At 38.0% G+C, this 23,030-nt stretch overlaps 2 protein-coding genes across 8 annotated transcripts in view; both read right to left on the bottom strand.

Moving 5' to 3' along the window:
- The window catches only part of LOC119545947 (fasciclin-3), a 77,514-nt gene that overhangs the window by 7,842 nt on the left and 46,642 nt on the right, over positions 1-23,030 (bottom strand). For all 5 annotated transcript variants that reach the window (XM_037851897.1, XM_037851898.1, XM_037851896.1 and 2 more), the window contains exons 2-4: positions 2,645-2,962; positions 1,769-2,110; positions 911-1,345 (exon numbers count right to left, since the gene is read on the bottom strand). In XM_037851897.1, the coding sequence (XP_037707825.1) occupies positions 911-1,345; positions 1,769-2,110; positions 2,645-2,962 (1,095 nt within the window). The remainder of the gene's footprint in view (positions 1-910; positions 1,346-1,768; positions 2,111-2,644; positions 2,963-23,030) is intronic.
- On the bottom strand, positions 5,841-7,721 carry LOC119545948 (myeloblastin). 3 transcript variants are annotated; one of them, XM_037851902.1, is made up of 3 exons: positions 7,457-7,721; positions 7,127-7,400; positions 5,841-7,067 (listed from the first exon to the last, which is right to left on the bottom strand). In XM_037851902.1, exons 1-3 carry the CDS (start codon positions 7,675-7,677, stop codon positions 6,672-6,674), a joined length of 891 nt encoding a protein of 296 aa, XP_037707830.1. In that variant the 5' UTR covers positions 7,678-7,721; the 3' UTR covers positions 5,841-6,671. The 3 variants fall into 3 exon arrangements, with proteins under 3 accessions (XP_037707830.1, XP_037707831.1, XP_037707832.1); XM_037851903.1 differs by having other exon boundaries at positions 7,453-7,617; XM_037851904.1 differs by having other exon boundaries at positions 7,127-7,392; positions 7,453-7,592.

Raw genomic sequence — 23,030 nt, 5'->3', positions numbered from 1 at the left:
TTGTATTTTAAAAAGTATTTTGAAAGTACAGCTAATAATTTTTGCCTAACCAATTTGGTTTTTTTTAATTTTTTTTTGCCACTTCCTGAAATTGTTATCCATTACATAATTATTCATGTCATTAATGGCATCCAATTTACGATTAGAAGTATAGCCATTTTAAGTCAAATATTAATATCAGAAATAAAAAATCAAATACTTTTTTTTTATTTTTTTTTGCTCTATTTATAGTAAAAAAAACTCTTCAATTTTCCATTTTACTTATGTATGTTAAATTCAACGTATTCAATTTAAAATTTCACACTCTCACATTTGTATATTTTAAAAAAGACCGAGGTGTTCTTTAATTTTTTCGTTTACACATATGTTCTATATTTTCATTTTTCGCCCATACCCACGTACTTTCCGAAGAATATTTTTCCGCAAAAACTCTGCCGGCAAAGTCAAGTGAGTTTTTTTTAATTAGATGAGTTTTCTAGGGCTGCAGCGTTCATCCGCTCGTTTTGGATGCTCCTTCTGCTAGGTTAACGCTAATTAAAATTTAAAGGCCGCACAATGTGTCGAAAGTTAACAACTGCTTGTGGCAGAAGGGTGAGCCCCACCCGCAGGACTCCCGAAAACCCGGAGTACATATATGTATGCTTATGATTTGCAGGATGAGTTGTGGAGTTTTGGGAAAAATGGGTGCTGAAGTTGCGTGGTTTTGGGTGGATGGAGAACCTAAAGCCAGAATTTATTGTTAGCTTAGCTGATGATGAGACAATAGTGGCAGTGGATGATCATAATGATGATGTTGTTGTTGATGTGGCTGAGAGGCTAATGACGATGTTTCACCCACAAAATAAGCAAAAATGTGTGTATGGAAAATCCAAAAAAAAAAAAAGAGAAAAAAGAGTGATTTTCAACTTACCGCCAAAACACCATCGGCCAGTGGCCCGTGCAAACACAATTAGTAGAACGACCAGGACCAAAACGGCAACGGCCACCACAATGCCAACAATTGCGGCCACATCCAGGCTGCTGCTGGGCGGTTTGCTCGACGAACTGATTCGCACCTGGTAGTCCGTCAGTCCCAGCTCATTGCTGGCCCTCAAATTGTAGGTTTTCGTGGTATCTTCCAGAGTCAGGCCGGCAATGGCCAAAGTCACGTTGTACTCATCGTTGCCCATGTACTGGGGCTCATAGGCCGAGTAGCGTCCATCGGTGCGGCCCTGTCCCACAATCGCTCCATCGATGGTCCATTCGATCTTGGGCTGCGGACTGGCTCGGATGGTGATGTTCACGATGGCAGTGTGCTCGAGGTAAAGTCCGTACACCGCGGCATCTGGCTGGTGGACGGGGGCATCTATAAGGATATATTAAATATATTAAATTAACTATTAAATCTATGGTACATGATATCATATATGATATCTTCATTAAATCAAAGTCTAGATAAGTAGTCATTTGACCTCCAACAATGAAACTTTAGATAAATGTACTTAACTTTAACTTTAAACAAATTGCTCTAAAGTCACACAGAAGATAAGTGGTATTAGCTAATCTTGGAAAAATGACTTTAGGTTAACTAAAAATTAAATACCATATATTATCTGGTTATGAATTGTACATATGATTCAAAACAAAATTATTAAAGGTTAATCAAGTTATATAAAAATGTAATGGCCTGGTACTTCAACTTATTTTAGCACCCTACTGTGCGGCCTATTTCAATTAAATGTTCGTAGAGTTTCCCCAACTAAGATGGTAATTACTGTGCAGCACTTACATCGCACGTTGATGATGTAGGCAGCTTCCTGAGGGGGAATGCTTTCGCGATCGGTTTGGTGATGTGAGCGGCAGACCAGTTTCCGGTTGCTGTCCTCGGGCGACAGGTGCCATTGGATTTCCTGCACCGAGGTCGAGAGCTCCACGTTGTCGTTGGTCGAGGACATGACCTCCAGGGGAGTGGTGCGCTTGTTGGCCGGCATGTTGTCGATGTACCACGAGATGTTCGCCGGCGGACGACCATCGCGAACGCTGCAGCGGGCCCTGAACTCAGTGCCCTCGCTGAAGTAGCCCTCGCGATTTGGCCTCGACAACAGCTCGATGATCGGCTGCTGGGGACGCACTGAAAGATGGAAAAATAAACCATTTAATTTGGTGAACTAGGTTAGTTCTAGGAACCTAGGACTCTATTTTTTAATAAGCCGAGAGAAATATTTAAGTGCATTGTTCTTGAATTGAGAACATTCGTTCTTAAAAACCGTGTTTGGTATTTTTGGAATATATGTTCTTAATATTAGAACGAAATAGTGAGAAGGGAAAAGTTAAATTGAGATTATTTATTTATCTTTTTAATAATTACACAAAAATGTGTATCTATTTTAAGGAATATTTTAAGCTCAGATAGGGACGTCAAAATTCTCTCTGAACTCAATAAAAACATTAAGAGCAGGTAAAAAAATACCAGAACTATTATTTATCAATTTAATTTAAAAAAAAATATTAAATAATAAATAATAATAAATAATAAATAATGTATAAATATTTAAAAATATTTAATAATATTTAAAAAATCAACTACTAATAATTTTTAAGCTTCAGCTAGTGGAAAATCCGTAATCTTATAGAACTGAGTGACTTTCAATCCTTGGACACTTACTTGCCACCACCAGGTCGATGGTGCCCGTCAGCTCCTCTCCCTCGACGCCCAGACTGCACTTGACCTGGCCGTTGTTGCTGGCCTTGACCCTTTCGATGCTGACACCACACTGTCCGGCCGTAAGACCCGCTCCGTAGTACGTGAATCCGGGGGTCTTGTTCCACTCCGGCGACAGGTTGAGGACCTTCTGCTCCCCGGGTATCTCGATCCGGCAGTAGTTGATGGATTTGCCATAGCGACAGAGCAGATCGGTGCGATCATTTTGGTTGAGGAGCGCTGTGTTGGGTTCCACATTCACCTGGGCCCAGGTGAGCGCATCTGAAAGATAAATGCAAACAAAAGAGGCGATTATGTTGGGGCTGTTGTGCAATTTGTTTAAGTATCTGGTATCTAGTATCTGGTATCGCATAACCCGAGCCATTGTCTTTTGCCAGAGAAACAAGCAAAATATAAACGGCACGTTCCATGCCACGACACTCGACACGCTGTCCTAATGTCTTGGCAATCAGGCAAATGACTGTTGCATTTAGCGACAGACACCTGCACTTTTGCATCTTTAAGATACGCATCGCATACCCAGAGATCTCAGTTTGGTTTTTCTTGTTTTTGCAAACAATGCGGCTGCATTTTCTCATTAAGTTTCAATTAAGTTATTCGTTCGCCTTTTTCTCGGTTTTGTGTGGAAATGTTTTCCCACTCCCATCGCCAGCAGTTGAAAAAGTTTTTGCGAAAAGTTCTCTCAACTGCAGTTGCTTGCCATTCTATTTTTTTTTTTTAGCATTTTCTATTTGCCAATTAAGACATTTGAGTAATTTTCTAAGTTGGGCATTTAACGTTTGAGCAAAAGAGGAGCGCTTCGACTTGCTTGCTTGTTTGTTTGCCTGACTTTGGTTTTGTCGGTTAGGCGAGGCAAATATGTCGGAGAAGACTAATTTCTAATGAAATTTCGACTCTGCATTATCTGAATTCTGGCAAATGATTTCGGTTTAATTTTGGTTAAATTGTATGCTGGTGCTAGCCATTTCAAAGGGCGTAAATGGGTATCACGGAATTACAATAAGGGCTTATTTCAAACTAACAATGAAGAAGTATCTGATTTCTTCAATTCAAATTCCAATTTGTTAAAAATAGAACGTATTAAAATGCATTTTTCAAAATTCAACAGCAATATTTAATCGTAATACTCTATAAAGGACTTTGTAGCTAATATGATAGCTGATAACTTGATTTGTACTCTTAGCTTATGGCCAGACAACGATTTTCAAAATTGCCGACTAATTTCTGTAAATGAAAGCCGCAAATTGTGGCAAAAATATGAGAGGCGGGAGCACCGAAAACAGCTGCAATCTTAAATTCGATGGGAATACAAGGTGAAAAAGAGGGGAAGCTGCAGTGGAACCTCAATGTGCAGCTGGCCAAAAGTGAATTGATTTCTCCGCTCGACTCCGTTGCGCCTTTTGGCTTTCGGATGACTGACGACTGGCCTGAGTAAAGTTTTGTTTGGTCAGCCGGAAACGTGCGGAAAATCAACAGCATTTGCATTCGACTTTAAAAATCGGGTCAGCCAGCTGGCCAAGTAATGTGAAACTTTTCGACCGCCCCATGAGATGTCGTTTAACTTTTGACAATTGAATTGAGAGTGATTCCATTTTTTTTTTCTGCTTTGTAAGCAGACTTCTCTTTGCTGCTTGTGATATTTTTTAGTTTTTTTTCAGTTTTTTATTCACACTGGAATTTTGTAGACCCTATAAAACCACTTAGGGTTCTGAAAAGGGCCACATGAAATCCCGCCGAGAAGTTTTGCTGCAGCTTGGATTTCCAGCGTCCAGAGTCAGCAAAAATCGTTTCACACTTTCGCCCACAAATAAAAACGGGGATTGCAACAAACTGTGGCTCGAGTTCCGAATAAAAAAATGGAACGAAAAAGTGGTGGGGGAAACGTGGAAGTTGAAGTTGGACAATGTCACATTCACAGCTATGAAAACAAACGCCAGCATTCGAGACGTTGCATCGACTAGAGATGGGCACGTGAATAAACAGGGATAGTAAATTCTATTACAAATTAAGTCCAGAAGATTGGGCTTAGTTTATAAATTAATTTTTAAGTTATCATCATTAATGTTTGTATTTACAAAATAAATCTCCCTATAACCTCTTATTAGTTTACAATACAAAATGCTGTTAATAGGACCTTTGTTTATAAGGAAAATATAATTTATATACATTTTCCCATTCGTAAGGTGAATAAAGATTTTTTATTTAGTGACCGCCTCACGCGTTCATCTCAATCCTCGACATACGCTCCATATCCATGTGTTTATTCACAGCACAAATCTATTTTTTATCCATTCCCCCAGCTGGTGATATTTATTTATTTAGCTTTTTTTCGCCGGCTACATTTTCGGTGGACCATCGTTGTCCTCTGGGTTGGATTTACAGATCCCAACTGGAAGCTCCTACTCCGTTGTTCCCCATGTTTTATTTGATGCCATGTCTGCAGTTTTCAGAGCAACGTTTGTCCAGTTCACTGGTCTTGCCTCAACGGAAACGTTGCCCCAACTTTAAGTGATTTTTTTTCTGTTGCTGCCCCATGTGTGAGGCCATAGAAATCATTTCACTTCACTTTACCCCTCTATAAATTGTACAAATAGATTTAATTTAATGCCCTCACTCTTCCCAATAAAAATCAACTTTGGTCTGTGAGTCCAAATCGATGCACCGCCTCAACCCCCCTGTTGTGGCTATTGTTTCCTATATTTTGGCCACGTTAGCGTCTTTTGGTTGGAACGTGATTTTACTTGAATTTAGTGCCTTGGCAGCTTTGATTTTTCAACTACAGTTTCAGTTGGGTGTAGTGCAAAGTTGCACAAGGCACAGTGATCAAAATATGGCAAACCACATATGAGTAAAAAATTTTAACATTTAAAAAAATATAATAAATATTTTTGAATTTAATCTGAAAATGTTATCAGAGTGTTTGCCATTTTTTTAAGCTCAGATAAGAGACTAGAAATATTTTTTATCTTACTTAAAATTGTGCAATAAATTACATCACTATTAAATTAAATATTAAAGCTCCTTTTTATTTATTTCCCTTAATTTATTTATTTTTCTTTAGAAATATTCAAATTTATCCCACTATTCCAATCAACATCTTGTTGATTTAAAAGGAGAAAGAAAAAATGGAAATCTAGCACAAATGTCTGGGCTGCTGTCTACCACAAATTGGTATGCAATTTAAGCACTATAAAAGGAAAATCAAATGCTGTGCGCTCGATTACATGTACATTTGTGTATGCAATCGGTGAGCTTATCATCCAGGCCATTATATATCGCTTGGCTGGTAATTTTCAATTTATCAGCATCGATTTATCAGCTTTTGTGATACCAGCTACCTGCATTCGGGCAATTGCAGAGCAACAAAAAAGATAATTATTACTGATTTATGGCTGGCTTTCCATCCGACGACTGACAGCGGGTCTTGAACTCAAAGTCAATGGGAGTTAAGCAACAAGAGTTGGGCGAAAAACTTGTTATTGGTAACTTCTGGCTTTTCTTTTTCGGCCAACATTATCGCGTGTGTGCGCAATTTCTTTTTACCTTTACGGGTCGGTTTTTATACGGCGCTTCGTGGCTATTAATAATGATTGGTTGTTACATCAAATTGCCGTGTCGCGGCCTTTTACTTTTTTCTTGACCAATTTTCTATTTATTATTGAGATTATTTATGGCCTTTATCAATCATGTTTTATGTACAAATTTATTAAGCTTTTTTCGGCAGTTTCTTTTTCTCTTTGATTAATGCAAAAGTGCAAAAGAGTTTGGCAACAACCGAAAATATTGTTGTTAGAGTTGAATGGAAAGTCAGTGCGGTTTTTTCTGTTTTCTGGGGGAAAAGTGAACGTGACATTTGCCACACGTGGCACACAGGTGCATTACAGGCGAAAGTTTCCAAGGGTTTTCCTCAATTTTCCATTAATTGCGAGGGGAAGCTTAGCGGCTGGCAATTTTTCCTTTTTCGAGAGATTTAGATATCCACTTGCTGCCGCAGGTGAAAGTTGCCCAAAATACAGGTGAGGAAAGCGAAGGCAAATATCCATTTATGATGTGGCTGCAGCTCCACTCCCTGAGATATCATTTTCTTCATCCAGCTGCTGTAGAAAGACACGTCACTGAAGAAAACCGGATCCGCGCTAGAGCAATTAACTGTGCCCAGAGCAATTCCATAGAGCTGACCATCGCAGAAAAGTGGACCCCCAAAATCGGTGGTACAAACAAGGTGTTCCAAGGACTTAACACAAATGAGATCGGCATTGTCCTCCACAGTCTCCCCCAGATCTTTTTTGGCACTTAAACAATCCGCAAATGGTCGCAGTTCGACATTAACGAACAACATGTTGTGAAATGATCCAAATCTTTGTCTCTAAGGGGATATTTTCTTTTCTAAGTTCTTAATTTCCTAACTATTTGAAAGATACCCACTCGTATGCCAAAGTTTCCTCCAACAGTCTTGCAATCATTGCCCACATCCAGTGATGCATTTCCTATGACAGCTTTTGCCAAATGATAGCCATCAAATTTGATAGTTCTCTTTAGCTTGATGACAGCTATATCATCTTGTTTGTTTCTATTATAATAGGGATAGATAACCATACTGTCAATTTCAACAAGAAATTCTTCTGGCTCAGGGCTTTTGAAGACAGCCGCGCACAGGGCCACCACAATTCGCCTAGGGTTCATCATCATACCTTTTTTACTAATCATAAATATAGAAATTAGATTATAATGTGTATATTTATTGACTCTACCCACTCCGTGATGCAATGTGCTGAGGTAAGCACATGTCGACTGGTTAGGATTACTCCAGTACAGAAGTGATTGTCTCCAGGTGTGTGTATATATCTGCGAGTCCGCAACGAAACTAGATACGCACTTAGATGACTATAAGTTGGTTCCGGAAACTGATCACTTGTGCTGATATTTTCAGGCAAAACCAATGGAACTTGCAACAGCAAAAAGAAGAAGAACCACATTTATAGAAATTTGTTTGAAGCTCTAACTTAGAACAGAAGTGATTAACAACTCGGCGATTCCTAGTCATAAGTGATATTCAATTTGAGCTGTAGAATATTTTCTAAATAATTTACTCAGCAGTTTGCTAAAAGCATAGTTATAAGTTATTAATTAAAATATGCATAACATATTATTTGGTATTGCTTAGGAAATTACATTACAAATAATAACCAATTCTGGATTTCTGCTCACATTGCCCTTCAATCAATAAAATAGCTGCATAAATTTCAAATTTAATTATTTCGGTGGAAGCTGCTACATTTACACTTTCATCATCATCAGCACGGCATTTGCATTATTTATGCCCCAATTTAAGTTTCCCTTTACAATGCAAACATTTCACATTTGCTCTCTCGATTATAGACGTTGGGGCATTTAAACGGCAGAGATTTATTTGAGACCTGCCACAGAGGACAACAAAGTGAGACAACTTCCCCAGCAGACATTCCCATCTGTCAGTTAATTAATGCGAACGGGACAATGAGGTTCCCTGGTCCTCGGTCCTCAGCCATTTGCATCTTGCAGTTGGCACTCCACTTTTCGATGAGCTTATGAGGGTCTTATTGTAATTACCCGACAATGAAGTCAAGTGGCGTTGCCAGGACAGGGCAAAATGTTAGCATACTTGGGGGGACCTCCTGAATTAAAGTCCAAGAAATATTATCATAATTAATGTCCCGACCAGAAGTGCAAAACGGACCGCAAAACGTTGTCCACCTCTCCAGCTGCAAATTTATGCTAAGTTCTGGATTATTATGCAATGGAATACAGTACAGATTTTGTATATGCGATTGAACCGAACACACATCTATAGAGAGAGAGGGAAAGCGTTAAAGTTGGCACTGGACATGTGATAAATATTGCGGTCCATATTTCTCATAAATTCAACAATACCATTACAAAATTGCAGCCAGCAATTTATATAATTCCCCATCGTTGTGCAACATGTTACTGGCCAAATTAATCTGCGGCCGTCTGCTTGTGCAACTCGCTTTCTGGCCCTAACCCTTTAAGAAGCTTATACAAATTGTGACGATGACAGCGTCTGCCAAACTGTAGAAGACAGAAATAACATATTCCAGACCAGACGAAGGTTGCCTAATTTAATGCATAAAAACGCACACGCAAGCAACAGACGTGGCTGAAAAAGCTTAGAGGGGAGTTGGAAAATGGTTATTACCCTGTAAGTTAAGTTTAAATAGGTTCTTATAATTTTCTAAATTTCGATTTTAAATTATAAACTCAATTCCAAAGAATCTTCTTCATAAGATAATGTAACATACATTTTAAAAAGTATATCATTTAAGTAACTTGAAGTGTATTGAACTTTTCTGTGTCTTTAAATAATGAATATTGATCTGTTTTGTGAATCAAAAATCAGCCCCTTAGGACTGACATACCCAGAAGCGGAAAATATCATAGTAATTCTCTTTAAGTCTAGTTAGTCTATTCATTTCCATCATCATTTTTAAAATTGTGATTTTTATAATATTCAAATTTAAATAAAAATCGCCATTACTCCTGGTTGAAAAATACTACTTTTTTATTTTTAATATAAAAGTTTATATCTTTAGTATTCAATATTCGAAATAATAGAAAATTTCGATTTTCTATGGCAAAGTGAACCAAAATTCGATCACACTTATAAACACCCCCTAGAACATTATGTTAACCCACACAGACGTCCCACAGGGAAGCCGCCTTCGAACCATCTAGAGAACGAGGGAAACAGCAGGATCCCCCGCCAAGCGAAGTATAAATTAACATAATTTTCATATACACGCGCCAAAAGTTGCAACCACACCTAAACCTAGCCAAAGGATCCAGGATCCACGCCCCGTTGAATTATGGAAAAAAGTGATGGGCAAAAAAAAAAATGAGGAAAGGGAAACCTTAAGAGACATATGAATTTCATAAGTAAAGTGAAAAAATATCAAAGAAATTGTGTGTGTGTTTTGGGGGGATGAGACAATGACAGCGACCCACCCAAATGACAGTTATTAATATATACGCAAAAAAACTGTCTCGAAATTGTTGCTGCCTACTTTTTTTAGGGATAAATACTGGAAGGCCGCCAAGTGTCGCCAGTGATTTGCGAGACATTTATCAAACCGCAGAGAAATTATGCAGACAGCCTGAATTTCGCTTAGCCAAATCAGCACCCGGGCCAAAGGTAAATAAAGTCAACTGAAATGGTATATACATATATATATACAGGCTAGACGTCGCCGGTGCTCATAAAAAGTGTCTGCGAGTGGGTTTTAATTGTTTTTCCTTTTTCGCTGACATTTTCACAGGATGTTAGGGCAGGGCGAACCTGTCTCGAGCCACAAAATAAATTGATCTGTGGTTTTGGCCTCATAATTTATGGGCTTTCCTTGGGCGGAAGGAGAGTAAAATGGTGAATGCGAAATTTGACAAATGGCTGGAAATCAGAAAATGGCAGCCCTCGCCCCCAAAAAATAGAGAAGTTCTTCTTGTAAATGCTAACGAAACTGACATTAATTTTATGTTACTGGCAAGCAAAATCAATTAATTATTCTTGTTGTCAATTGTGTTGCGAAGGAATACCTACAGACATATAATATTGATTTGTATTGGTGTTGACATTTCCTTGGGGGAATGTCGGGCTGTTATCGTTTGTTGTTAATGGGCAACTTTAGTTTTGGGGAAATGGAAGGCAATTTTGTGATGGCTTTAAGTTAAGGAAAATAAAATATCTAGTTAGTTAATAAAGGTAAAGAGTTAAATAAAGTATATTTTAAGGTAATTTAATGCAAACATTGATTTTAAAAAGAGAAATAGTAGTGGTTAAACTTTTTTTTTTTATATTTGATACTTTTTGATTGAGTTTAATTGCATGCAAAATAATTGTAAAGCAAATATAAGTAAGTTCGAATTTTACTTGATTAACAAATGTAAATAAATGCACAAAGAGAAAATTTCTTTTAGATGATTACTGGTTCAATACCAATTGCAACGTACAATGTTGAAATTTAAACTTCAATTTTAAAGCAAAGGCAATTCTATTGATTGTTTTTGTGTGGTAAAAATATACGAGTACAAATCCATCAATCTGTTTCATAATATTTTGCCACATCCATAACCCTTTGCCCACCTCACGCTTGATTGCCCATACAATTAACGCGTTCAAATTTAATGTTACACTTTTTTCTGTTTGAATTTCAACTTTTTCTTCTTTTTCTGCATGCTTGTCACACTTTAATTGCATAATGAATATGCAAAACTAATTTGTATGCTAAATATGTTATTATTTATATTTGCAATTTCTGTTTTTTATTTATTTGCGGAAAGGCAGATAAAAGAAATTGCTTGGCCATGAGTAATAGCTTAACGGTTATGTTTTAACGGTTGGCTGGCCCATATGTGTCTTTGAACCCTCTTCGAGCTTTAAGTTTTTTCAAAGTTTATGGCCAAAACATAGGTGTTTCTCTTTCTGTTTACTTTTCGCACTGATCTGCTGAACGGATGTGGCGATAAAGTATGAGTCACTCCCTCTTGGCTGACCCAAAATTCTGGATAAAGAATTGTTTTTCTTTTTTTTTTGCTAATTGCTTGTCAACGTTTTGGGCACGTTTGAAATGCTTTGCTAATTAAAGCATAAAATATTATGCTGACAATGGCAGAGTGCTGAACTTTCCAGCTAAAATAAAACTTTGTCTAAACTTTGACAAGATCAACTTTTTGCCCAGCCTTCTGTTTGCCTTTCGTCTTTAATTTAATTGCCCTGTGTGCATTTGTTGGCCACTTGAAGAGACTTTGAAAACAGTTTGGCAACTAAGCGCTTTTCACAAAATACAAAATCAACAACTCCGGTCGAATGCAACATTTGTCGGCGTCCCTGACTCGGTTTTCATTCAGATGCAAATGTGTGAGAGATAAGTGGGAAACATGTTTTCCCAGACCAACAAAACTCATGCCCCAAGGCTGAGAGTTGTCCAATGCATCGGCACTGCAGTGTTAGAAGACGTGGCTTGTCTTTATCCAAGGTTAGCCACTTTGGCTCCCATGCTTTTGTATCGACTTTTTAACTTTAACAGTCGATTAACTTGCCTTTAATTTTTCACACACAGTCGAACGGCTTGTTATTCAACTCGGGGAAAACTCATTTATTAAATACTTTTTATCTCCCGCTTACCGTATAAATTTTAAATGACAGTTGCACAAAAAACTGGCACCTTCTGGTAATTAAAGTTTATTAATAATATTTTCATATTAACTCGGCAAATATTGTAACAAAAAATAATATATATTTAATGCAGGCCTGCTATGTTATTAATATGCACTGACAGACTGGCTGGACCTGCGGTAGAAATTAAATGCCACTTACATTTATAATTCATAAACTGTGTTGACATAATCTAACCAAATAAAATTCTCTCGTACCTACATGTTCCGCAGAGCATGAAAGATGTTCTGAGAAGGGAAATGGGAAATGTTAATCTTAAAAAATATATAAATATATATAAATAAGATATGTAGTCGCTCTAATATTTTTTAACTTTATATTTTGTGCTTAAAATATTAAATAAATATTTTTTTAATTTTCAAAAATGTTGTTTTAATTTCATATCAAAAGAGTTTTCTAAGTAGCTACTCAAAATTATTTTTAGAAATTTTTTACACCCAAAGACCAATTTGGGAACAAGCTTTGTTCAAAAACTGTAAAGTCCTTTGGGAAAACCTTCAAGTTATTTAACTTGGATAATTTATCATAGGAATATTCAAGGAGGTGGACCTTTCGTTAGAGTGGTAATTAAAATGTTATCTCACTGCCGTCCTCCAGAGGGGGTCACCCGTTCGCCAGAAAACTGAGGTGACGACAAATGTGTGCTATGCCCAGGGGCCAACAGGGGGTTAAAGTGTGATACCTTGAGCCGGGGTTAAGTTTTGCCTCGCTGCGCCCATTTAACCTCTGGGCCTGTGTGTGTGTGTGGCCACGGGCAAACATAATTGAAGTCATAAATAACGAATTATGTTGTGAAAGTTGAGCCGGGGATATCAGCAGCAAAAGCAGCAACAGAATGAGCCAAGGTTTGTTTTTAGTCAACATTTTCTCCTACAGCTTCAGTTTCACACTTTTTGCATAATTATGACATGCCCCGGGAACCGTCTACAGAGGTGGGAGTTTAAGTTGTCCGAGTTGCCGGCTAATTATGCAAACCCAGCGCAAGCCAAAAGATTTATTATGATGGAATAACTTTTTAATCCAACAGGTAAGGGGGAAGAAGATGGGCGCACAGGATTTTCCAGGTGGATCTCTAATTAAAAGCTTCACCGTTTTAATAAATTTTATGATTTTGTTTGACATGCCTCAAGGCCATTTTCCTTTCCCCCTGTGTGTGTGTGTGTGTGTGTATATATGTAGACGCTCTTCCTGTTTTAGTCAAGCGGCAGAGTGATAAATGCGGTCGAGAATAAAGTTTATTTTTTAACACCGCCTGCGAGGCAAAGTGTTTTTAATTAATGACGTTGATGCTTCCTCCGTTTGCAGCCCATTGAATCCAATAAAAGTGCATTAAACTGCAATTATGCTGCTGCTTTTGCTGACAACACTGCCGAGTAGTATTGAAAATTGAGCATTCAACAGTCTGATAAATGGCTGTGAATATTTCGTCAGCCGGCATACAGGGCGTATGCTTGTTATTTGCTCTTACAAAACCTTTTTGCTGGCTTCCTTTTCTGTTTACCACGTTCTTTTTTTAATTAAAGCAAAGTCAAATTTCAGTTGTCTGATGGAGGGTCAACCACAAAGTGCAAAAGTGCATTAAAAATGCATTTTAATATTGGCTCCATGTGTTGGCCAAGTGGTTAATATGCCAGCTTGAATTGAGCACTTTTTATGCGTGTTGGACTCCAAGTTAAATGCCGGTCTGTAAACTTTATTTAATGTTTTCTCTTTTAAATTGGTTGGAAAAATGATTGCTTGAAATAACTTTTGTAGGTTTAACGGAACGTTCAGTGAAAGGTTATAAAACAAATAAATATTTTATTCGTATACTTTCCATACTTTTGTGAAAGTTTTATACTTAAATCTATATATATGCTTTGACTTATCTTAAAAAACTCATTTATAAAATCGGAAACTCTTGTAAGATTGTAAGATTGAGAAAATCTGGTCTTGGCACCTTTAGCATTTAACCATTTCTTCTATTTCCCAGCTTCTCCCCATTAAATATTCATCTTTTCTTCGCCAACATCTAGAAGATAATTAATTTCAGGACATTTGTTGATGTTCGCTCTGCCAAAAACTTGTTGTCATGTCTTTCAGCCCGTTTCCGTTTCCGATTCCCAGAACTTACTGGAGATTTCCTTTGCCAACACGCTGAACACGTTTGCGATGCGAGAATGAAAAGTGGCTGGCAGTTGTGAAGTAAACCGAATTACATATCTCAACTGGGTATAATGGATTGCCGGCAATGAATACCTGAGAGAACCCGCAGATTCCCGAGACCGAAATTGCACTGAAGTCCTGCTCATTTACGTTGATTTCGAGCGGAAAACGTTTGTCGCCAAATTTCATTTCAGCTCGCTTCAATTCGATTCGATTGACATTAATTAATGATTGTTTCGACTCGCCTTCGCTTACAGCTAGAGCATTGATTTACGTTGTCATCGGTTCCCCTGGTCGCCTTATTATTATGCTGGCACAGCGACAATTCTCCGACCGACAACCAGCAGAATGGGTGGAGATCTCCAGCGCATCACCAAGGACGACGAGAATTGCCGGACGGGTGTTAATGATGATGAGCTATCCCCGGTTCCTGTCAATAGGACACTCCAAAAAAATGCTACTTTCCTATGCAACATTATGAAAATAAATAATACAAAAAAATATCTGAGCTCTAAGATATAAAATAAAGGACCTATAAACCTTTTTTTGAAATATATTAAATTCGAAATTAATATAACATCATTTATGAATTGATGGATTTAAGTATTTTTATTTATCTAACTGGAAATCACTTCGGTTTTATTAAGATTTAAACGCTTGGATCGAAAATCATGTAATTAGAATTAACTATTGATTTGAAAGAATTTTTTCCGAGTGCATATCTCTGCTCATGTTGCCCTAATCCCCCATCCTGGCAAATCTCAATTGTGGTACGGCTTCGTGCCAAGTTTCGGTAATTATAGCCCAACCGGTTTGGACTTTGCATCCCGACAGAGGAGCAATATTTAATTATGGTTTCGGTCTGGAGTTGAGGTCGAGGCTATGGAAACGCCATGGACGATACGTCTTTTGTGGCTTTTCCTTTCGATTGTGAGGCTGTGAGTGGGTGTCTAGCAGCATATCAATCAAATGGCAATTTGGTGATTAGCATTTACCTATAGCTACTTCCATTACCCAAAACAGCAGACAATTGAAAAGTCAGCACTGGCAATTCGACTAAAAGCCTGCGAACTATTAATCTACTAATAGCCAGGGACCTTCGATGGCATTAAGAATTGAAAGCAGGTCAGCCGAGATTTTTATATAGAGTTTATCGCTTCGATTAGCTAATCGGAACGGAACAGATCGGATCGGAAACAAACAGTGTGCTGGTATATTGTTTGCATATTTCATGACCTTTGACAACAATCAACCAGGAGTGGAAATCCCCGAATGGGAGATTTGCTTACCAATTTGGGGGAGGGGAAAAAGCTTTCAGCTATCACCGAGCAAATCCTTGTGGATTTTCCAGGACTTTACTGACTTGCATTTCTATGCAGGGCACGACACTCTTCGAAAGGGAAATGGAGCCGTAATAAATGTCAGTTCTTCCCAGGGAATACCACGACTTTATTGCGGTTGAGGTGAGGGTAAATCTTGGAGCATAATGTGATACTTTGTTCAAGAACTTATGCTTCAACTCTCACAGTGTTTTATATACCTTATGTTATTAGCAAGAGAATATATTAAAACTGATGTTATAAAATAAGAAATTTATAAATTTAATTTAAAATTATTTGTAATATATTTCAATGAAATGGCGGCTGCTCACCCTTATTATAACCACTTCACACTGCGTTCAATTGTGCGATTCTGCTGCATTTTTATCCGACTTTCCCCCTCATCGGATGCAAGCAAATGCTCTAGAAAATTTGCATAATTTTATATTAAACAGTTCACAAAAAAAAAAAATGAAGTTTTCATTTAGCAATTGCAGAGCAGGGCATTTGATTTTTAAATGAAGACAGCCAGCTGCGCACACAAGTGTTCAGGGGTGTGTCCATTCAGTTTTAAGAGGGTTCACGGATAGGGGATTTGGAAAGGCCAGTGGCTGGGGGTAGTTCACCCTAATTATGTCAGAGTGTGTAAAGTCAGGCGGTAGAAATTCGAGCGCTCCGAATTATGTCATCAGGGAAAAGCGGAAAAGGAACAAGGCAAAAAAAAAAACGAGCATAAATCCATTCTCTCGGTCTTTTGTGATTAGCTTGGTCATTTGGAAATTGAGACGTCAAGAGGGCCTCGGGGCTTCTAGCCTGGATTAGATCGGGGGTTTTTCGGCTACTTACGGGTTGGATTTAACAGCCACAACAAAGGCAGGGCAAAAGTTTTCCTTTTCGCCGTTACCTGAGGCGAAATAGCTGGAAAAGTGTCAGCTGTTGTGGCGGGCGAAGGAAAAAAAATAGAGAAAATCCAAACAGGTGCTGTCTGCATCCAACTTTGAAACAATCTGCCTTCTTTTACCACTCTCCACTGTTGAAATTGCATTTTGGCTAATGTTTGTCTGGGCCTGCACTTTGTGCTCAGTTTGAGTTTCAATTACATTTCCACAATGACAGCTAATGACTTTAAATGGTTTGTTAGCGGCGCAGTGCAAAATTTGAACATTTGCGCGGCCTCTTTTGGCATTTGTTGAAAATTTGGAAATTCGATTAAAGGCTTGGGCCGAAATGTGGGCGGCATTAAAATAAGCCAACAATAGAGGATAAATTAAGTGAAGTGTTAATGAGATTAGTTTCTTGCGCATTTGGGTTGCGACTTAATTTTCTGTCTCTTTGTTCGTAGCTTAATTATGTAGGTGCATTATGCAATAAATTGTTTTGATGCTTGACTGAGCCATCAAATTACGAAATTCAAATGAATTATGGGTTATCAGTTACGTGTCTGATAAGGGGGGATTTTTCGAAAAATTAATAAAATTTTATTCAATAGATGAAATGGGCTTTAGTAGTATGGGTTATTCAACTCCAGTACCAACTATTTGATGATTATGTACAATATTTATCAATAAAATTCATTATATTAGAGTTGGGTTTTGGGAAGTTGAATTAGCAAAGGCTGTTCCATTTTTTGCCACTCCATGAACAGAGATAAGCCCTCGAGTGACCCTTAAGTGACCTCATAAGCCCAGACCCACCCCGCCAATTGAGCTGTCAATTATCGCCTCGAACAACCCAATTGCGATTCATTGAACAGTGAATAAAAAAAAATAACAATAATAACAGTCAAGCTGAGTTTGCTAATCCCACCTAACGAGAGGATCGGAGGGTTGCAAATACCACTTGGAATCTGGCCGAAAAAGAGGATTATACATGGGTTTTACTACCTGAATTTCGAAATTGCCCGAAAAAAAAACCATCGCAAGCCAAATTCGAGATCATTGTCTGGGGTTTTTCCAGAAATCCCCGAACGCTTGTGAATAAAATGCGTAGAGCACCACAATGGGACATATGTAACTGCCAGTTTGGAAAGCATTGTGCAATACTTTTGATAAATGTCCATATAGCGAGTGTGAGCTATAATTCCGGCTAATGGCTATTGTTATATGCAAGCTACTGTTCGTGCGTTCATTTGTCTATTTGAAATGCGGATTTAGAATGTGCCATGAGTCCCTCCTTCCGCTTCCTGCTTCACATAAATGCCCCACTCTCTCCCTCTCGTCCTTGATTTATTATTAAATCCGTACATGGTTATTAGTTTTTCTTTTCCTTCTTGCAGAGGTAATAATTTTCCAAATTCTATATATGCACCCCTGTGGACCTTTTTTGGCATAGGAAATAAAAAGGAACCCCCGGTTCTCAACGCCATTTCGGAGCTAAATTTGATTTATATACATTTGATTGTATATATTTGTTGCTGCCTCCTGGCTACCCTTAACATCCTTCCTATCCCTCCCAAAGTTACCCCCTTTCGGGTGTTTTGCGCTAATGAATTCAAATGTGTGCGTAATTGAGTTATTAAAATTTCAGTGAACAGACTGTAAGACCCGTTGGTTTGGAGTTTCAAAAAAAATATACATACACGCATTTAAGGAATTTCAATTTGGAAATACTTTAGAGGCGTTCAACTGAGGATTTTCGCTAGATGTACAATAGCATAAAATTTGGTAGTTTAATTTATGACCGAACCCAATGCAATTTATCTTTTTAGTAAAGGTTTTCGGTACTGAAAAGGAAAAGAAGAGAAAAGGTAGAGAAATATTTTAATCGGGAAACATAGGGTTCTCAGTAAAAAACATTTTAAATAAATAAAATTAGTGGATTTTTCACAGTAACTGTTGCAATTTTAAACCTCATTTTATAATGCAGAACTGTATTTTCGAAAACTAGTCCCTCAACTATTTAATTTTAGAAACTGTTCTGTAGTTTCCATAAATTATCGTTTTTCGCGCCGCATATATAAAGTGCAATTTGATTGAAATCAATTTATGTAGAACTGCAATTTGGCCGTATTCAAACCGAATGTACGCCAATTGTCGCAACAATCATTCACCTTTTTACCTCTCGATGCCCCTTTGAATAATTCGCAGCCAATAATTCCCCTTAAATACGGTCGCTTAAATAATTTATCAGTCGATGAGCTCTGCCGGAAAAAATAAATGTACCCATGGGGAACAAAAACCAAACCAAACTAGCCGAAAGTGAAAAATGTTTCGTTAGCTCCACAAATATGTGAGAATGACTTTTCATTTTTTTCCCGCCTACATTTCCGCATTTGCAGTATATTTGGGGTAAAATGTTCGAGTTTTTCCTTTATGACTCCTGTTGTTGTGCATCAATTGGCGCCACAAATTTTGTACTGTTTTTTCCACTCCGTTTTTTACCCACATTTTTTTTTGTTTTTTTTTGGGCCATTTAAAGAGCGCCATGGGAATTCTCGGGGGTTTCGAGATCCAATCGGATTATTCACTGTGCGAACGTGGGCAGGCAAACAAATATTAACCTCTTTTTTATGCACACATGCACATGTATTATTTGGTCCCATTCCCGGAGATGTGCAAATATTATATTTGAGAATTGAGCGGGGTTAAATCTATATAATAATTTGGCGCGCTCTTGATTTTCACGGCACTTCTAATTCTCAAGTGCGGCATAAAAAAAGGGGTTGCCGCCGGCGTAAAGTAAAACCCATAATTTGGCTTAATAGTTTTTGCAATTACCCGAAAGGGTTCCGGAAAATAACCCTCTAAGGGCTTGCCGGAAGTGCCGCTGGAGAGGCGTAGAAGTGGAGTGGCTAAACAGGATGAGGAAGTGAAGGAAGTGGCAGTGGAAACAGCCTGTTTATGCGTGAAATTCGCCAGGCGTCAGGACATTTGTCAAACAGGGGGGTTCCAAAGGGGGCAACTACTCCGAAGGGCGGGAATCCGTTGAGCCCCTGTCAATTATGAATTTATTATGGTTCGCGATTGCTTCTGTCTGTGTTGTCTGGGTAATTACCGTCAGGAGTGCAATACTTTCATTTTACAGAACAGGAAAGTCAGCAAGCAGCTGGACAAATAAAATGATTGAACGTTTTAGGAAATGTGAATTTGGAAAGTGATCAAGGTATGGGTAAAACGCAAACAAATCTGTTTCGCAAACAATTAGGAAGAATATAAGAATCTGTATTCATAAAGAACATATAGATTTATCGATGTATTCATGAATAAAATCTTCAAATAAAAGTGAATTTATCAAAATTCTACAATTTTAAAGGAAATATTTATAAAATAAATATTTATTTATATATATTGAAAGTGGAGGATGGTAAAGCGTTTTCATTTTGTGTTAATAATTTGATACCTAAATTGATTGCACCACCAAAGACAAAAATCCCAACGAAATATACGTGTGCAATATGGCCAGTAACTATTTTCTAAGCTTTTGTTGAGTGTCTTATTCCTGTTGAACAACCTTTCCCTTGGTTTCATATTTTTTGTTTCACAACTACCTTTTAGCCACACAGTTTTTCTCCCAGCTGAAGTGATTTTCCAGCCACACTTTCATTTTGCACAAGAACCAAAAAATGGTACTCATATTTAGTAAACGTTTATCTTGTCCATTGATTTTCCTTTCCGCATAGAACACCCTTGAAACTGGAGTTTTTCCCCACTCTTTGCTCTGGTTTATTGTGAACTGTTTGAAGGGCCTCTCCAATGCCTCTTTGCCCCGCTTTTCCTTACCCTTTCCACACTTCAATTTATGTAGATTTAAAGTGGCAAACTGTGTTTGCATTTTAACTTTTTTGTATGAAAAACCAGAGACCACAAGAGTCCCTTTGTGAATGTGTATGTGTGTGTGTTGCAGTCACGACGGCTTCAGAGGGTTAAGACAGAGGGGCCAGGGCACTTGCTGATTGCTTATTAATTGAACAAATTCATTATGGTCTGCCCTTCTCCGGCATTTATGCTTTGGCCCTTTGAAAGGCTTTTTAATGCTTGAAATGCAACTTTGTACTCACGACACTTCCTTGAATTTTTACTACCCCCACCAAAGACTTTAACTGGCCTGTAATATTACCTGAAAGTAAACAAGAGAGAAAGGGGAATTAGTTTGATACTTTAGATTAATGAAAAAGTGAATTGCAATGAGATTAAATAAATACAAAGCTTGCAGGCAAAAACGTGGCTAGACTTGAACTGAAAACATAAGGATAAATTCGGAATACCATATAGCCACATATGTGCACAGGCACACCGATGGGTCATACATCTCGGCTTATTACACTAATTACTGTGGGGCCGAAACATTTTTGCCCACCTCCTACCAACGCAAACTTTTGCGGCTTAAGGGAGATATAGAGATACAGCTACCATATCTCCTCCTTTTTTCGGGTTTGTTTTGGGTTAATGGCTTTCAGGGGAATAGCGTGCAGTAATACAATTTCATACAGTTACAGAAACAGAAACAAAAAGCGAGATCTCAGGGCTAGTGCATAAACAGTCGGGTAAATAGCGCAAAAAATATTCTATGCTTTTAATTTTATTTTATGGCAAAGCAAACTAAATAAAATAAAATAAAATAAAATAAAATAAAATAAAGGGAATGGGCGACAGTTTTGGCGGCTTTTGTATGGGTACGTATGCAAAGCTAACGCCATTGCGGAATTTTTATTGCCCTTCCGTCGCCATGGCGAGCACACCTTATATACACAAAGCTTTAAAGTGCCATCATGAAATATTTCATATGCAAAAAAAAGATAAGGGAAAATAAGGGAAATATCTGAAACAAAGGGAGGAGCTGGGAAATGGGAATGCCAACAATGCCACAAACCGTGGCCCAAATGGAGCGCCACAGTCAAACTACTCATGTCTGCTTTTCCTGCCAGCGTTTTCGGGTTGATTTTCATTACAAATTACGTTTATTTACAATTGAAGCCAAAAACTGGGCAAACGAAGACCGCAAATATTTTCACAAAATATGAGAGCATTTTCCCAGGTATTTATTTTACATATTTGGCACTACCAAATGAGTGAAGTTGCCGTTAGATGAAATTTTTGCGACTAGTCATAGGTTTCTAGCTCGAAATTTTAAACTCGCACAGGTGAGTTGTTGGAACGCATATTCAAATCAATTCGGATAGTTTGATTGCCGGCTAAAGGGAATGGAATTTTAAACTGCTATGGGGAGTCAGTTGACAGGATGCCCAGCGGGGGGTTAAGCGAGCGCAAAGGGGTTAAAGCGTGCGGTGGTATTTAGTGTCCCGGGGTGCTATTGTTTTTGATTGAAGAGTTGAGCACGAACAATTGGTTTACTAATGTTAACAGCCTCTCAACCGCATAAAGTAATTTACGAGAATTTGTTTGTAACCTAATAATCCATTTCAGTTATGATTTTACAAATATTTGTGTAACTAATTTGTCATTTTTAATATATGTTGCACATGCTTTTTTATGGATTTAAATGGAAAGGGCTTAAATACCATGGCCATTATATGCCACACCGGGCCAACATCGATATCTGAGCTATTCATTATCCTCAGCTTACTCTAAGCTTTCGTGTTCCTAACCCACATCATTGGTGTTCTAAGCCACCCCGTCTAAACCACCATTTTGAAAATCCACAAAGTAAAGCTTGGTTTTTTTTTTTTTGGTTCTGGTTTACCTTTTTTGCGGAAAATGGTGCTGTGCAACCAATAAATTTCCATTTTGTGTTTGTGTGTCGGGGCGCGTCGAATAAATCAAAAATGGTCGCCGCCCCGCCGTGTGAGAGAAATGTGTGACCTATGACCTCAATGCAAATGGAACGCAAAAATATGCCAAGCATTTACCCGAAACATGCAGTAGCATGAACAATTTTAGAGATATGTATTTTGTATTCCCCATTTTGAGACCGACTATCTCAACCCCTATGTGGGAAAAAATTTAATTTCCACTGCTGAACGCTTTTTCTTCCATTTCCCTTCTTTTTTTTTTATTTGGCAAGTTTCTAACCCCGGGGTTGATGTTCACCTCAAGCTGATGTTTACTGTGCTGCCATTTTTTGCCCCATCGCACGATGTCGCTATGGGTTTATTAAATTTCGCCAGCTCTAATGAAATTTTCGCTTACCAAATTGCGTTCACTTTTGCCGTGGAGGGCCACAGAAACCTGTGATGGTCATTGAGTTTCCTGCGGCTTTTCGGGGTGAACAATCTGCCGCTATCTACCCCACTTTCTCATCAGAACCATCAACATCATCATCGCAGAAAGGTAAACATCATACGAATAAGAGATCACAATAGCTTGGGTTGCCATTGGTTGCAGTTCGCAAAAAGTTGGTCAACATTTTAAGGGGTGATTTCCACCCCCAACAAATGTTTCTAAGCCGCATGTTGCAGCGACATCAATGTTGCAGCAACTTTGACGCAATAGTTTTAGTTGGGGGATGGGATTTTTCTAAAATATTACTGTACCTAATCAAGGTCTTATATTTGTTATTAAATTTCAAATCTAATTTGCATTAATTATTTTTAAATTTATTCTTTATAAAATATTATTAAATTTTAAATCCAATAATAAAAATGGTAAAATAAAGTTTAAAGGATATTTAAGAAAACGTTCCTTAATTTTCTGCACTAGAGGCACATAAATCTCTTCTTTTTTTTGGTAAGACAACTTTAGTA

Source organism: Drosophila subpulchrella, chromosome 2L (genome assembly GCF_014743375.2).
Source record: "Drosophila subpulchrella strain 33 F10 #4 breed RU33 chromosome 2L, RU_Dsub_v1.1 Primary Assembly, whole genome shotgun sequence".
Classification (NCBI taxonomy): domain Eukaryota; kingdom Metazoa; phylum Arthropoda; class Insecta; order Diptera; family Drosophilidae; genus Drosophila; species Drosophila subpulchrella.
This window is presented reverse-complemented; position numbering and strand designations above follow the sequence as displayed.